At 34.3% G+C, this 18,079-nt stretch overlaps 2 protein-coding genes across 2 annotated transcripts in view; both read left to right on the forward strand.

Annotated features, from left to right (window-relative positions):
* The window catches only part of LOC127838518 (E3 ubiquitin-protein ligase TRIM33-like), a 91,650-nt gene that overhangs the window by 53 nt on the left and 73,518 nt on the right, over nt 1–18,079 (forward strand). The window lies entirely within an intron of this gene.
* LOC127840019 (uncharacterized) lies at nt 39–15,889 on the forward strand. Its single transcript, XM_052368408.1, has 3 exons — nt 39–692; nt 15,442–15,510; nt 15,764–15,889. Exons 1-3 carry the CDS (start codon nt 39–41, stop codon nt 15,887–15,889), a joined length of 849 nt encoding a protein of 282 aa, XP_052224368.1.

Genomic DNA, 18,079 nt, shown 5'->3' on the forward strand with positions numbered 1-18,079 from the left:
ATACACCCATTCGATACTGTGCTGATTTTCTTAAAACAATGGCTGACAACAACCAAATGTGTGGTCAATGTCTTCGTGACAACACAGACAACGAGGGAGTTGTATACTGCACAGATTGTGAAGAACCACTGTATGACTCATGTAAACGGAATCATGCAATAAATAGAGCTTCAATGAACCACACGTTCTGTGACTTTGCCGAAGCTCCACCAAAAGAGATGCAGGGCTTTCTGAAGAACTTGATCGCCTGTCGGAAACACGAAAGGGAAGAAGCGGTCTTTCTGTGTAAAGACCACGATGTGACATGCTGCAGTAAGTGTGAAACGGCTGATCACAGAAAGTGCAAGGAAGTTAAGGTCCTGTCAGATACAATGAAAGGCGATTGTTCCGAATTAAAAACAGGGCTGCGTGAGTTGCAACAGCAAGGCGAGATCCTTTTAGAACAGGAGCGCAAACACATGGAATTGATATCAGAATCAGAAAATAAAGCATTATCATGGCTTGAAACTACAAAACAGAAACTATTGGCCATATATAACCAGCATGAGAACGAATTGTTGTCGGAAATTGCTGGTAGGAAGAAACTGATTGGCGAACAAATACAAGCACAGAATGAAAAGCTTCAACTCTTTTTGCAGGACATCCAACAGCAGTCAGATTTAATTGAAAACGTCGAGAAATTTGGGACTAATGTACATGTTGTTCTTTTACAACGCCAGCTTGAAAAAGATGCATTTTGTCGCCTTAAATCAACTGCGGCTAAATTAAAAGCCAATCGAAGCTAATCTTTGTTTCAAGGTACTGTGGATACACGTTTTGATAGTTGGTTAACCGAAATGAGGAATTGTGTGCGGATTGAAGACCTTTATACAGGTGCAGACGAGGAAACCGCCTCCATTGAAAGACGTTTAATACCCGTACATTTTCGATAGATACATTGAAATATATGCACGGAGGAGACGCGTTACTGGTAAATAAGGAATACAATATTGAATTACTATACAAATGTAAAAGGTAACACTATGCCTTTGTCAGTATCTAAGACAATCCCAACTGACACGTTTATAACATGACCACGTGAATGCAAGATTGTATTGACCCAGTTACGTCATGGAAACGTGCCCGTTGATTCTTGACCGAACACGAGAATTTCTTATCATGATACATTATGCCTTATTAAAATCTCCTTAATTAAGTACATATCTACGGTATGTAAAAACGTTACGGACACATATAAGTTCTTTATAAATATGGGACCTTGCCACTCGGAATCATTTTAAGCACAGAAAGAACACAATTTGTTTAAGTCATCGCTATTGTTTTTACATCCAGTAATACACAAACACTATAGTGTGTGTTTCAAGTAAAGACTCAAACGAAGTAATGGCGTAAAACGTAAATGTAGAACTTGTGTTAGACTGTAAACACAAACACCTGCTTGATCATCGTGATGCTGTGATGAGCCTACTGTCAATTTATATGTCACTGTGATAGCATGCATGTGTAACATACACAATATGATTTCTTCTGGACAACACATAAGATCTTTTCGCCAGCGGAAATATAAAAACAACACGTGGTGTGTGCTTCAATAATACATTTGATAAACTCGCGATAATTGGCGTTAGAAGATGTGAGTCTACGAACATATACATGTATCTGAATGGTAGATTAATTGACATAACCGAGTGAAAGTTTCATATATTAATGAAAGCTTATAATGTAATGACAAAATATCATAAAAATCATTTACATATATATATATATATATATATATATATATATATATATATATATATATATATATATATATATATATATATATATATATATATATATATATATCATCGTGAAATTGTTGTGAATGATACATGTTTGGTTTTCAATTGTGCACCAATAATTTTATGAATAATAAAACACTCTAAATATCATATAACTTATTAATGCAGTGTTGTATCGCCTTCAATATAAAGAAGTGACACTCCAGCTGCTGGAGGAGTATTGCATTCTCATTATATACAATTAGTTGGTCCTTTATTTTAGGCAAGTGACCACTTGCCAAAACAGTACAAAACAGCACAATATAAAACAACATAAACACATATAAGACTAAAACTGGGGTCACCGCCAATCTTGATTGCAAAAGATGTGCCATGATCTTGTTATATACTAAAACCATATCATCACTCCGGAACCATTTACTAAACTCATTATTCACACGTAAACATGCTCTCTGACCATGATGTGCTAAATCTTGTCGCAGAAAGCACCGAGTCAACAAATGTAATGGTGTATGGCGTTTGTCAAATACGAACTTTAAGAACCATTCCCAATAAATTGTATTAATACATAAAATACCGGTAATCTTGAATGGGTCCTTTAGAAAAAGTTATTCCTCCTGTATTGCGTAGTCTTATGACAATATAACTTGAACACGTATTTTCGTACGGCAACGCAGTTAAAAAATGATTCGCATTTCACCTTATATATCGCAACATTAAATGGGTATTGGTCCTCATGTTGTGTTTTCATGACATATTTGGTCGCTGTGATTTGATGCCATACTAGGTCGCTGTGATGTCATGACAGATTAGGTTGCTCTGATTTCATGACAGATAAGGTTGCTTTGATTTCATTACAGATTAGGTCGCTGTGATTTCATGACAGATTGGGTCGCTGTGATTTCATGACAGATTGTGTCGCTGTTATTTAATGACAGATTGGGTCGCTGTGATTTCATGACATATTGGGTCGCTGTGATTTCATTACAGATTAGGTCGCTCTGATTTCATGACAGATTGGGTCGCTGTGATTTCATGACAGATTAGGTTGCTTTGATTTCATGACAGATTGGGTCGCTGTGATTTCATGACAGATTAGGTTGCTTTGATTTCATTACAGATTAGGTCGCTGTGATTTTATGACAGATTAGGTCGCTGTGATTTCATGACAGATTGGGCCGCAGCGATTTCATTACATATTAGGTCGCTGTGATTTCATGACAATGACAGATTAGGATCCACAGAGATTTTCGCGACTTTAAATATAGTTTATTTGTGTTAATCATTTCGAAATCTTTCATTGACAGGGGAACTTAGAGCTCGGACAAGCACTGTGATGACGATTCAGTGCAATTTTGAGACCTGTAAGATTTGATTAATATAACATAATGATCATATCAAGAAAAATAGTTGAATAAAATGTTTTGCCTTCTTTTCCGTTGGGAGCAAATAAAAAACGATTTCAATATTGCATTGAGCCATCAGAATTAAAAACTATCTTTGTAATTCACGTAGTTTTTTAATCTTGTTGAATTTCTATTGTGTATTTTAATAAATGAAACGATACTTTTTATATATTTTTCTAATAAGCCGTTTGTGGTATTTCGTTAATGGGATACAATATATTCATGTTTGAATTTATGACATTTTTTAAATTATCACTTCGCTTATTTGTTTACAAATCTCTTTGTTTCAATGTTATAATGATATACATATAAAAAATGAATGTGTTTGGATTGGAAAACAAGGTCTGTGTTATATAACACTTATATAAATTCCTCTCCGTTTGTGTGGAGTTGCGACTGTAAAGAGTGTGGTCAGAAGACGAACTGTAAGTGTTTAGTTTGCACGTGAGTAGGGTAGGAGTAGTCAGTATTTAAGAGAAATATTACATATATACACTAGAAAAAAAGTTGTTTAATATGTAAAACTAGTATAATGTTTGTTGTAGAGCAGTAGAGAGCCGATCACACGTATGTCGCAAAACGTTTTGTTGCTATGGTTTAATGTTGTACAGCGCGGAGCAGAAATTCACTTTCTGCACAAGAGAATCGGTCGAAGCTATTTAACAGATTATGAGTAGTAAAAGGGCACCTTCTTTCGCAAAGCAGTGGGATCTAAGTTTTGTATAATGTGGACATTTTAAAAGAAAGTGTTGATTGTTTCTGAAGATCCACAGGAACACATGGAGGACTTTACTAGAGTCTTTCGGTACAGGTCGTAGTTCAACCCGCTACAATCGAGTCGAAAATGTGTTAGTTAGTTGTTTTAGTTTTATTTGTGTATACATGTCAATTTACAATTCAATATAATCAATGCAAAACAATATCGTATCATCTTCAGAAACATATGCATTACGTAAATATTAAGTACAAATACTACGATATAACTTACATTCTAATTTCAAATGTGAATGTTGCCATTTATCACAGATCTAAATAAGATTACGACATGATGTATACACAGGATAACCCGTAAAGCCTAGACATATGAACATGAATAAGCTTATTTCCAACGGGGTCCCTGTATGGTGTGTCCAGTTCGTGAACTGCAATAACAAAGAATTGAGGATTTGTAATTGATTTTTATGCATTTTTGAATGAGTGTAAGTCATAAGAATTGTTTATTGTTAAGGGCAGCTGATTCCTCTCACGTATTGTTTTGGGTAAGAAAAATCAACTTTATACTTGTGTGCGTTCTCTGACATGTCGAATGTGTCTTAAGTTGTATCCGTCTGATTGGGCTTGGTTTATATTTGGATTCAGATCTGACATTTAGGGTGGTGAAAGTCCATGTGTCATTTTATAAAATAAAAGTAAGCGATGTTGCTTCCTTCTTTCCGAGAGTGAATCCCATTTTTGGTCGTTCAGTAGCTTTTGGATGCTGCAATATTGTGCTGTTCCTGTATATTAATCATATAAAGGCAGCTTTTACTTGAATTGATTCGAGTTCTTGCTATAGGCATTCGCTACAATTAAACCAGACAATATTGTGATTAAAATAAGAATATTCGAGTATAGGGCGAATAAAGAAAACAAATATTTTTTTCGAGACATGAGCGATTTATGAAGAATTTAAGCGACCTGATGACACCGTTTAGTCTCCAAGCTTTTTTCAGAGTAGTAGGGAAATGAGCATTCTAGTTTGCGTCAGATGATAGGGTAAGACCCATGTGCTTGTGGGTGTCAACTTCTTTGGTTATGTAAAGAATTCATAATTAAAGTTGGGTTTGTGGTTTACGCCTTTTCCTGCTGAAAAGATTAGTTTAAGGTTTTTCAGGGTTAAACGATACAAGCCAAGACTGGGACCACGAATGTATGGATGTAAAGTCGATGTTTAACGTGGTTGATGCAGTAATTGGCTCTTCTACATAATGGTTATTCACCTATGAAAGTTTCAGCGAGATTTATGTATTAGTTAGAGTACTTCAAATACAACATGCTCAAACAATACATTCTGCAGTGGAATAATAGAAAAAAAGGAACACAATTCTGCCAAAATTATGAGAAAAGCGATATCCATTTCGGTGATTAAAGAAAGATTGAAAACACAACCCTTTAAATTCTATGTTGAAAAAAGGGCAATGGGCAATAAGTCTGTAAAAATCGCAGCAGACCTAAATCCTTCCTATACAAGTTAAGGTCATTCAAATGAGAAAAATTGAGCCAGATCCACCCAGAGGTAAAAGAAGAGTTCAAAACACAAACTGCAGGTAGAAAGGACGAGCAGACAAGTGAGATGCTAAATGCCTACCATTTCATGGAGGCATAAAAAACGCTATTTCGAAACCTCGACAAGAGGCGCTGTAGAACCTGAGAGTAATAATTCTTCAAAGGTGTTACGAAAATTCCATGCAAAATGTAAGCGGTGCGCACTGAAGAATGTGATGGACGGAAACCCGAATGTATATATGTACAGATGAAACAAGAGCTTTGTCATTGACGTGACGTATACCCCCACGTACCGCATTGACAAAGACTATTTTCTGCTGTCTTCACAAAACAAGAAAATCAAATTTATGGCGATTTTTAAGAATTATAATGCTATTATCATTTATGGCCATTTCGACCTTTGACATCTTGAATTCTTTCGCATGACATGCCGTCCAAATTTATGGCCATTTTTTTTACTTTTGAACTCCAAGTGTGACCTAGACCTTGGAGGGAGTTATCGACATAATTCTTTCGCATGACACATCGTCCAATGATTGTGAACAAATGTACCAGGTATTTTTAAAATCTCACAATAAATGACATAGTTATGGCCCGGACAAGATCATTTATGGCTATTTTTGACCTTTGAACTCACAGTGTGACCTTAACGTTGCAGATATCGACGTAATTCTTTCGCGTGACACACCGTCCAATAATGGTGAACAAATGTGCCAAATGATTTTTAAAATCTCACAATGAACAACATAGTTATGGCCAGACAAGCTCATTTATGGCCATTTGTGACCTTTGAACTCAAAGTGTGACCTTAACCTTGGAGTTATCGACGTAATTCTTTCGCCCGACACAGTTCAATGATGGTGAACAAATATGCCAAATGATTCTAAAATCTCACTATGAATGACATGGTTATGGCCCGGACAAGCTCATTTATGGCCATTTGTGACCTTTGAACTCAAAGTGTGACCTTGACCTTGGAGATATCGACGTATTTTTTTCGCGCGACACACCGTCCAATGATGGTGAACAAATGTGCCAAATGATTTTAAAATCTCACAATGAACGACATAGTTATTTCCCAGACAAGCTCATTTACGGCCATTTTTAATCTTTGAACTCAAAGTGTGACCTTGACCTTCGAGATATTGACGTAATTCTTTCGCGCTACACACCATCCCATGATGGTGAACAAATTTGCCAAATGATTTTAAAATCTCACAATAAATAATAAAGTTATGGCCCGGACAAGCATTTGACCCTTAAACTCCAAGTGTGACATTGACCTTGAAGATATCGACGTACTTTTTTCACGCGACACACCGTCCCATGATGGTGAACAAATGTACCAAGTTATTTTAAAATCTAACGATAAATGACATAGTTATGGTCCGGACAAACTTTCGGTTTAAAACACACTAAGTGACCCCGTGACCTAGTTTTTGACCCGGCATGACCCATATTCAAACGTGACCTATACATCATCAAGATACAACTTGTGACCAAGTTTGGTGAAGATCGGATGAAACTTCGGGACAGACCGACAGACCGACCGACAGACCGACAAAGTGACTCCTATATAGCCCCCATTACCAATGGTAATGGGGGTATAATGACGCCTACCTTGTCAACATCCTTACAACTTTTGTTGGATGATAATACAGCTTCAATCACAGTATTGTGTGCAAATGTTAAGGCAGTGCTTGAATCGATCGTTTTGTTACCCATATTTGAACAAAATGATAACATCTGATCGATTAGGAACATAGACAATGTATGCCGCCAACATGTCCAAGACCTAAATGGTAGCCTCTGGCGCCACCAACCTTCTCATATATGTGTAGTTTGGCACTAAATCGAAATTATTCGAAATCCTCCGCAAGGGGAAGTTAGAACTAGGACAATACATAATCTGGAAATTAAGTGCTATTTTGTGTTGGTTTAAAAGTTGTCCTATTTTTTGTATTCGGGCTTCGTATCATAACGTTGCTTAATAATTACGCAATTAAGTGAATATCGACTTTTATAAATCAGTTTTTATGGAGTTCATAGGGGATATCAACAGCAGCTGACACATAAGTTATAAAAAAGGGTCGATATTGAATTTGTTGTTATTAAAACAAAATTCCTTACAACGTAAAACAAATTAAATGATTATTCTATAAATATATTTATTCTCGTAGATGCGTAGTCAAACAGTGACCACATTTTTTTGTAAGAATTTACAAGTACTTAATGTATGAATGCTGAGCATGCGAACCCATCCTGAACAGACATTTTAGAAAAATTGTTCGACTCGTCCTTATCAAACAATTTAACAAACCCCAACGCAGCGTCACCTTTTGCAAGTAGGAATACCGATATAATGTTATCCTAGTCCAAATGATCACAATCTAGCTGATTGTTGTTAACTTTGAAATGGAAAATCAAGACGGCCTGATTATCCAAAGCGATCATAGGAATATCATAGTGCTTTCACATGCTTCCGCATATGTGGAAATGTACGCCACGATCTTCTTCAATAATGTACTACCTAATAAAGTCACTGGACGTGTATTCATTAAGCAGTTTATCGGAACCTGAACATAAGTCTTAACTTGAGTGCTAATGGTCAGATATTTTTTTCTTTTTGTAAGAAATTGTTTCCAACTGACAATTGGATGAAATATTATTAATTTATTGTTAAAATATTTAAATGTAATGACATTCTCCGCAAAAAGCCAGCGGCTTTAATTGGTTGAATTAATTTTATTAAGTGCTTTGTTCATATATAGTTCCGGGCATGTTTTATTTTGGCTTGTTTTATCGATGTTACATTTCACACTACACTCTCATAAACAAAAGTATTAACTTTCCTTTATTGTCTTTGTCGGAGTATATAGAGAATACATGGTTGGCGCCGAGATGGAGAAAGTTTATCTGGTGAGGCTTAGAAAAAGAAAATAGGGCGAGCTTTAGCGAGCCCATATTTTCTTTTTCGGGCCGAACCGGATAAACTTTCTCCATCTCGGCACCAACCATGTATTCGATTGATCCTGCTTCATGCCGTTTACACATTTTATCAAATACAAATGATTAATTGACATAACAATATAATTATTCTTGTCGGGCCTCCTACATTCCTGATAACCGATTGTGTCACGTAAAAAATAGTTCCACATTAAACTGTTCCTTTTAATACTTTCCTTTTAAAAATATTAGACGACATAAAAAACGAATCGAGAATGTGATATTTTTCTTGGTAAAAATGAAAAGAAAATGCAGCAGCCAAACAAAAACTAAATTTTATTTACCTTAATGACAACTTAAATCCATTGCTTATAACAATAAATTTACAACGATATACACATCCATTTTCTGTTCTTCCATCCCTTTCAAAGTTTGTCGAACTCCATTTCTGTTTTTCCATTTCTATTATCGAAATGTATATTAAACCACACTATTTTTTGATAGCGTTTGTATCGAATGCTAACCATTCTGACCCAAAACCCGATTTACGAAATCGTAATCCTGTCGTGGCGAATTATTTTATTCCTATCGAAGTTAACACTTATGAAACACAAACACGCTATCCAAAATACGTTTATGATTCGTTCTATGCTTTAAACTATTTAAAAGAAATATTGTTAAAACCAACACGTCAAAATTGTGTCCCTAAAATCCTGAGAGAAACTAGATAGTATGTTTTGTCTGAGAAATGACGTCACACTAGATACGTCATAAATTGAGTAATCAAGTAAATGATAAATGATAAATACGTAAAGCTGGTTCGGTAATATATTTGAAAGAACAACAAAAGAATGATATATTATCTAACGATAACATTCATGATGCGTCCAAATAAATTTCAAAGGTCAAATATTAGAACATGTTAATCGACGCGTAGGAATACATCCTTACGGTTAGATCACGGTCACGTGATGCACTGCCGGATATCAACTAGTTTATCCGACCCTGCTTTATTTGGTCAATGTTTGCAACAGAGGCAGAATAAAGTACATACCTGTAGCCAGGGGGGGGATGCGTTGGGTGCTTATGGAAAGAAAACAAATCATTTCTACAAAGCAATGTAGCTCTTTTTTGTCGTTAACTAACACTTAATGGCATCTGTTCTGCTCCATATAAGAACTTTCCACAATGTTTTAGTTATGTCAAGCTTGGCACAAGGAAATAGGTCCTACTCTATGACAGTTGTTATAATGAATTTAAAACGTTGTAACATATGATCAGGTGGACGTTAACGTTTAATATTCATTAACTATTACGGATCTTGAGCATACTGGGAAAATAAATCATTTTTCTTCAACGTCCTGGTATACATTGTTAAGGACTTTGAGACCATAGGGCCAGTAGTTTGTGGTTAAAGGGTCTTAATAAAGCCTTAATTGTTATATGTTTCTAAAATGCGTTTAGAAAAAGATAACTTATTTGTTAAAAATAGTTTTAAAAAAAAAGTAACCAGTTATACCATTTTGATTTCTGTTGAGTATTAATGAAGATTAGAGAAGAACCAGTTTTGTTAATCAGTGAATGTTCTACAATACACTATTAGCACGTTTAGAGCAATGTTAGGCCTCTGGTACTATCCATAGAAGCCAAACAATTGTTTAAAAGAAGTCAAATATTTCCATTTAATTTGCTTGATTTATGAATGGTAGAATTTGAGAATGGTAAACTACACCAATTTTATCAAGATTCCAAGATATTTTTTATCGTTCTTATTGTTGATTTTACATTCCATAAATTTGTTGTTGGATATGTAAACAACGTGTGTGCGCGCATACTAGTGTATTTCCGAACCCATGACTGATTGAAAAAGGTGGTTATTGAGAAACAGTTGTGGTGAATACATGTATGTTATATTACATTCATGGCGATCTGTCACTGAGTATGGTCAATGAAAGTGAAATTTCATATAAAAATGCTCTATAACTTTAGTCTCTAAATACAGATAAAAAGTCACCAGAATGCGCTAATATTGACGTTCCATTTTTAAAATTTTCTATGGGGAAGACCTCCAAACCCCACGGTTGCAGAAGAGGGGCAACCCCTCCCGCACCTCCCCCTTTCCCCACTTCGCTGCTCAATAACAATCGTTGATGGGAAAGTTTGCAACCCCCTTTTCAAAACCCTGGCTATGGGCCTGAAGTATGAATGATAAGTATACATTTTCAAACTTTTTTTATTTAACATAACAATTGTAGGAGTATAGTATTCATGACATGTGAATATTTTCAAAACATGTTTATATAACAAGTGCTGCAAACTGTCACCATTCATGTGGGCTAATGCTTAACTATTTTATTCTTATGTAACATAAACACAATAAGTATAACTAACCTCTAATTATGTATAATAATATACTGTCAAAACTTGCAGACAACAGAAAAAAGAACTCCCTTAGATCATGTGGTGTTCAATAAATGAAATTTGGTAACTTAATGACTGACTGAAGAAATATGTTTCCATAGCCATCAGAAACTATCAACGCTAGTTCAAATAGGTATTTTGCTAACAACAAGCAACATGAGAATCGAAACACAACAAAACAAACAAAAAGTTATCAGTTCCTGTACAGGACAGATACACCATTGAATCCGAATAACTTTGCTATTCACAATCCCACATACAAATTATCTAAACATAGTACCATACTTCAATCATCATCTCCTAAAAGTGCAATGGATTGGAGGACACAAGATTGCTTCCCCTGCCTTTGTGTGGTTCCCTCTCTTCATCTGACTCTTCATTCTCCTCCTCATCAGAGCATGACTCAGCAACTTTTTCTTCAGAGTCGGCAGAGGCTTACGTTCGTTTTGTGTATTTGTTTTGCAGCTCAACGAAAGCTTCTGTTTCACCATGTTCTGACCACATCTCTATGGGCAGAAAAAAACATGATTGTATTTAAAGTGGCCGAAACCTTTACAGAACAATGTCCCAGACATGCTGACATTATTCTAAAATATTTTAACATTCATGTAAAATTTTCGTTGATTTATTACCCTCTTTATCATAATTTCTATGTCATATTCGTGTTTTGGGTTCGAAACTTGTCTGTTCTTTATCGCTTTCAGCTTTCTTAAGTATCTGGAAATGGAGGTCCCCGGTTGGTAGGTTTAGAACACATTTCCCCGATTGGAAGGTTTTACAAGTATGCGTGTGTGTGTGTGTGTGTGTGTGTGTGTGTGTGTGTGTGTGTGAATGTGTGTGTGTGTGTGTGTGTGTGTGTGTGTGTGTGTGTGTGTGTGTGCGTGCGTGCGTGCGTGCGTGCGTGCGTGCGTGCGTGCGTGCGTGTGTGTGTGTGTGTGTGAGTTTGTAAAACCTACCAACCGGGAAAAATCGTATGAATACAGACAAACAAACCGGGAAACACCTGCCAAACGGGACATTTCCCGGTTGGTTTTAGGCAAATATTTCTAATCTACGTGTATAAAATACCAAACTGTCAATTTTACTAAGATATCCAACGCCTTCCCCGATAAGCGGGTTAACGGCATGCACAAAATACACACAAATCTTGACACAATTGCTACCGTGTGTGTATTCGCGCTTATAGCAGTTCCCCGGTTGCGCTGTTTAAAAATCATACACTCGATATTTATATCAATTAGATAAGGTTAGTTTGAAAGATGGAGTTTCGAGCGAAGAAACGCATAAAATTAGGGTAAATTTCTATATTTTATATACAACATTCAATAAATATTAAAACGTTCTATTATGTAAATGTTTAAGTAATACTGGAAGACGATTTCTAATGATCGAGTCGTACATTTTTATTACAAAGTTTGTTTAACGGTACATATTTTTCACGAATAGACTATACGTTAAACAAAGTAGCTAGGCAGGTTTTTCACCGACATTTCCATTGTATCATTTAGTAGCCAAAAGGGTCCAAGCCCCCTTGATCTCGCAAAAACGTACTGTCAGAATTACGTTGATCCACCAGGATTTTAAGTAAAAACCGTCATTGATATCATAAATACTGCTATTTTTCTATATGTTTATGTTTAAGGTCGTTAAAAAATTATAAAAAGAACATCATAGCTTTGTTCGATTAAAAAGAAACAACAACATGGGCTTAATTCTTTACTAAATAATGAGTAGAAGTACGGGTACTGCATAAAGATTGAACGATTATTTATTAACCAAAAACACTTGGCGCCTATATCTAGCCTTCAGTTATAAGCTTAAAATGATTATTTATATAAATGTCTACAAATATAAGTATTTCAGGCGAAGGAGTCTTTGCCACTAAGACTTTCTTCTCGAATACAAAGGGGATCTGATTATACGAGTAAAGCATGCAAGGCGTATGAAAAGGAGGGTTGCGGCAGTTTCATTTCCTTTTTGAAATACAGAGACAAATCTTTCTGGAAAATATAAATCATCCTTTCTTTGTCAATTAAACGTTTTAATCATCAATTAGAAGAAGAATTATCTTAATTTTAACACTATCATAATTAAAAATTTCATGCGCGTTTTTTTCTGTTATAAAGCATCATAAGTGTTTAAATGACTTATTCAGCACTGACGCTACCAACGATGTATTTCATTAGGGTCAAATGATAAATGATGCCGAAAATGGAGAGGCAAAACTAAACTGTGTCGTGAAAATAGTTGAAGTCAACCAAATTCCCCATCTATGCATTTTCGCCGACAGAGACATTACAATTGGCGAGGAACTCCGATATGATTATGGAGTACCAAAACTTCCATGAAGAAAGATACATTCTAAAAAGAAGGTGCCATCTGTGATGGATTCATCACTGATACTTTTAAATTTTAAATTATCTTTAAATGACTTTTGAATTATTATTATTTTGCAAATATATCCAATTAATTTTAAAGATTACCTCGAATTTCACGTTTATTTATTAGTTAGTCATTTTAAAATAAGATATTAGCCTAAAACACCTTTTAGCCTTTAATTACAATATTTCATCATTTAACGTCGTCTATCTCTACTTAAAATGCGGTCTCTCTGATAATGTGTATTTGTTGTTTTCATTTTCAGAAATGCATGGAACAAATTATGAGTATGTTTCACAGTGATTTTGTAGTTACTACATATGCCTAAGTACACAGTATGTACATCTTTAAATTAATGCCATTGTTGTACAAGGAATTAATGTCAGTACGTTGTACTTAATGGTTTCTTAACTAAAGAACTTTCTTACACTGACAAGATTATGTGTCATACCATATCTAATATAATTGTTTTGAATAGGCAACACAATGCCTACTACATCTATGGAGAACCAGAAACCAGGACATACAACATCCATACACACTGAAGAACCCCATACTAAGGCGTATTTTCTGGTTGGTTTTGTCTTCATTGAAATGAGCGTAATTTTGACGATATGTATTACGTGGTAATGGTAGATGGTATTTTGGCTAAATGTAGCATGAAGTCGATTATCATTATATCAAAATTGTATAGCACACGCGAATTTTAAAATAATGCAATATTGTTAATCAGTTTAAGTGACTCTGAACTAATTGTCTTTCAACAATTTCATATAAACAAAGAATTTAGGATATGCACATGTTACTGAAACTCGTGTGCATGTGTATTTACCATTGTAGTTGAAAAACATCGATTATATCATAATCACAAATTCGTAAAGTATCACTTATCCAAGAAGTGTAATCACATTTATTTAAATGTTCATTATAAGACTCGTAAGCTGCCAATTACTAAATATGTAACACTGAGGAATTAGGAAAATTAATTTAACTTGCGTGTTACATATGGATATTGGTTAATATTTTATCTTAACGACACAATATCCATAGCGTCTATTTAATATCTTGTTAAACGATACATTCTGACATGGGGTAAGAAAAGAAAGTTCAGTTTATCCCATCACCACACAATCAATACGGGATTTCCCGTGAACCAAAGTCGGTCCATCTTTCATTTTGCCTTCTAACAAATTTGTTAAGAGAAGTTCAACACCTTTCAATTTATCGTGCACGAATTTTGTCTTATTCCTATCTGTTATAAGTATGCCTTGTATAATTTTGGAAATAGGATAACATGTTTGTAACAACCCGGTGTATGTTATGACATGCTACGTCGGTGTATTCAGCACTTCTATGTTAAGCTTTATAGGTTAAATATGAATAATCAAAGATACCGTAATTACTCTAAGTTTTCGGACCCTTAAAAATATTTATGTTTTTGTGTCCGAAAATTTAGATACAAAAAATATTCAAAAATTACGAGTGTCCGAAAATTTAGAGACATACAATTTATGGTTGTTTGTCAATGCTTATAATGAAATAAAACCAATTAACAAATGTGCAATACTTTTATTGTATTTTACTCTCCTTTCCCTGCTAAGTACAACTTTACTTATTTGCAATCTCTTACCTGAAATGGTATATAAAAACGTCATAAAAACAACCATAATGCTTCCAGAATACGATATCTTTTCAAATGCTGATGGGTGAAACCATTGTTTATTTCACAAGTATACGTGGTAATCTACCAATTAACGTAATTGTAATGGTCCATGGCCCTCGGGGCATTCTATGCCAGTTTTTATATGTTAATCCGATTGTAAAACTTCATGATCGAAGGGTATGTTAATTTAGAAACGTTATGTTGGCATTAATCATTTAAATGCAACCTTTAATTTTTTATGGATTATGTGTTTTGTCATTTTTATAATGTTATTATGACAATGCGAGCTATCAATCTTTTTCAAAGGTCACCAATGAAAGTGAACAGCAAAAAATGAAACATGTGATGTAAGAAAAGCAAAAGTAAACTATTTTGGACGAATTTTACCATCGTTTGCAAATAATTACACGAAATTCTCATGAAACGTAAATTATCTTCCTCATAATAAAAAGAAACATGAGTGATGATATTAATTGTAAACGCTGCTAAAGAGAATGGCAATTTCACCTGATACTAAGTAACGTGGATGTATTAATCTTTTAATCTTACTCAATTCTTGTCTCATTGAATTGTATTGCAGAGCACCGAAACTAAAGAGCATAGCGACATAGCACAAGAGTACCATTCAAAACATGCAGAAGATATCGATGTACGTAAACTTATTACGATTTTTGTGATTGCAGCACAGTATACTTATTTATACGTTGTATCTAAGATTACATTTAGTTAATATTTTGTTTTCAAGTTCTAGTTTCCATCTGTAATTAAGAAACGAATTCTGTTTAGTGTTATGTTACACTTATATTTTTATGTATGTAGTTCACCAACAACAAAATATGATGATGACGTTGTGATATTTTCATACTTTTGATATGATCTCACACACATGAAGTATTTTGCAGGATAGTGACAATGCCAAAGACTATATTCCGGAAGAAGGCGATGCATCGTCAGATGAGTCGGTAGTTGTCGAAATTTATACCAAACATTCAAAGATTTCAGCGTCAACACACACTAGCTCCTGTTGAACCCTTAAAATCTCGTTAAAGTGACGAATCATCAACAGAGTCATGCAAAACCAACATCACCACGCTCAAACAAATATCAGTGAATACAGACATTATGATTAAAGATTGTATTGCATTTTCTGCGAAAAGCCACAAAAAAACTAAAAAAAACAACATTTGCTTTCGCAACATAAAGATGAACAAGATGTAAAAGATATACTAAATACGGAAAATTCAGCAGAAAACAATAAGTTGCATGAAAACATAAGGAACGTTAGGTACCATCTCTATAATGTTAAAGTATTGCGAGATGGCCAAAGATAGCTGTTTGTAGCATATGGACAACGTCAAAATCAAAGGTTTGCTGCAGATGAGTATGGACATTGTCCTTACTGTTATGGTTATTACCCGAAGAAAAAAATGGAAAGTTTGCAAATGCAGCGGGATAAAGGAAACGACTCGCTTAGAGAGTAGCCTGCTACTACCTAAATCGAAAGAAGAAAGTACTATTTTACGTTTACATTATGAAGTATTATTTATGAATATGGATGAAATATTGTTGTTAGCAAGGTATGATATAGGTGTGCGTGTGTGACCGTCCGTACCGCATCTGTAATCTGCCATGCGTCTCCTTTACTTTTTGAGAGGGTGTTTAATAACTTTCTCACTCAGTGTTGTTACATTGAATTTAATGTTTGCTTAAGATAAGGGACCCCAATGGAAATAAGTACTTGTACTTTATTGGGTTATCCCAGGTCTGCAAGATCAATATATATTTGTTCACTGTTATGTATTGACCATATTTGTTTACTTTTATTAGTTCTTATCTATAGTGTTGTTATATTATGCCTTGATATTGTACCTGAATAAACTTGAATTGAATTGAAAGTTGCCACATGCCTTTTGTGTGTTTTCTTGTTCTGTATACTCTATTCAATCACGATATATTATTTAATATTGTATTTGTATTGTTTTATTAATACGGTTAAGCCAAAAACGTTATTTGTTCATAATAACATCGCAGACAAAATTAGGGTTGGTGGTTCGGCCAAAGCGTGTTTCGTTTTACTTTTTATTTCGAGTTTCTACGAGTTACTCACTTACACAAGTTTTTTTTTCACCTGAACACGGCTGGTCATAGGCATTTATTAAATCAATATGTTAATTTAAGTATTGAATATGGATGAATATAGCAAACCTGATCGCAAACTCAATCTAGAAGGCTAAAAGTTAAAGGCGGGCACACAAAAAATTCGGCCAGATAAATGGAAACAAACATTTTGCTAAGGTATTTCAAACACACACTTTCAGATATAATCATATAAATATATATAACAGAATAAACTATTTCTACAATGTCGAAGAGAATGACTTAAGAAATAAAAATTAACAATTTGTTCGCATGTGCATTCCACAATTAGTATATAAAATATCATTTTATTGATTTTATATAATACTATACTACGTTTGTGATAATCGTTTGCTTTGGTACATATTGTGTTATTATTGTTATTATATAGTGCTAATGCTGTTAAAAGTCGGCGAGGATTATTAGTGTATAACAACATTAATTATAATTGCTATATTGTTTTCAACAAATATTTTATGCGTGACACATCGGCATAAATTTTCAGTCCTTAAAATAAAATTTTTCTATTATATTGTATGCATTAATTATGTTCTTAAGGTGGTTGACATAAATTTTATTTGAAAAAAAAAGATGTGAATTCAAATCTTTATAAACGTTGTTTGGTTTGCAAGTAAAATAAAGCGATTGTAGGTGACATTTTTCCTTAAGGTATAATCTTTTATATCGACATGTAGAATTAAATGTGAGGTCATTATTACGGTTGACCCGTTTTTGGCATTATCTACTCAAACAAGTGCATACATACTGTATTTTTGAATACAGCACATTTGTTATGGTACCACAGTTGTAGAATTCGAATGCATATATAATAACAATAAATACTGATCTTTATTCCGTAAAACTGCCCTAGATTAAGTAACTGGCGCATCAAAATGCTTATTATTAAATGCTATTTAGTCGTTTTGCTAGTTTACTAAAATAAAGTTTCTCAGGCTCCGTCGCATTCGTTTGGAATTCGTTCATGATTGTTTAAAATTACAGATTTTTTTATAAGTGCAATAAATGTATTAAATACAGTGAAATGGAAGTTACTCTGCGTGTGATTGTTCTAATGCTTACCT

Source organism: Dreissena polymorpha, chromosome 7 (assembly GCF_020536995.1).
Source record: "Dreissena polymorpha isolate Duluth1 chromosome 7, UMN_Dpol_1.0, whole genome shotgun sequence".
Classification (NCBI taxonomy): domain Eukaryota; kingdom Metazoa; phylum Mollusca; class Bivalvia; order Myida; family Dreissenidae; genus Dreissena; species Dreissena polymorpha.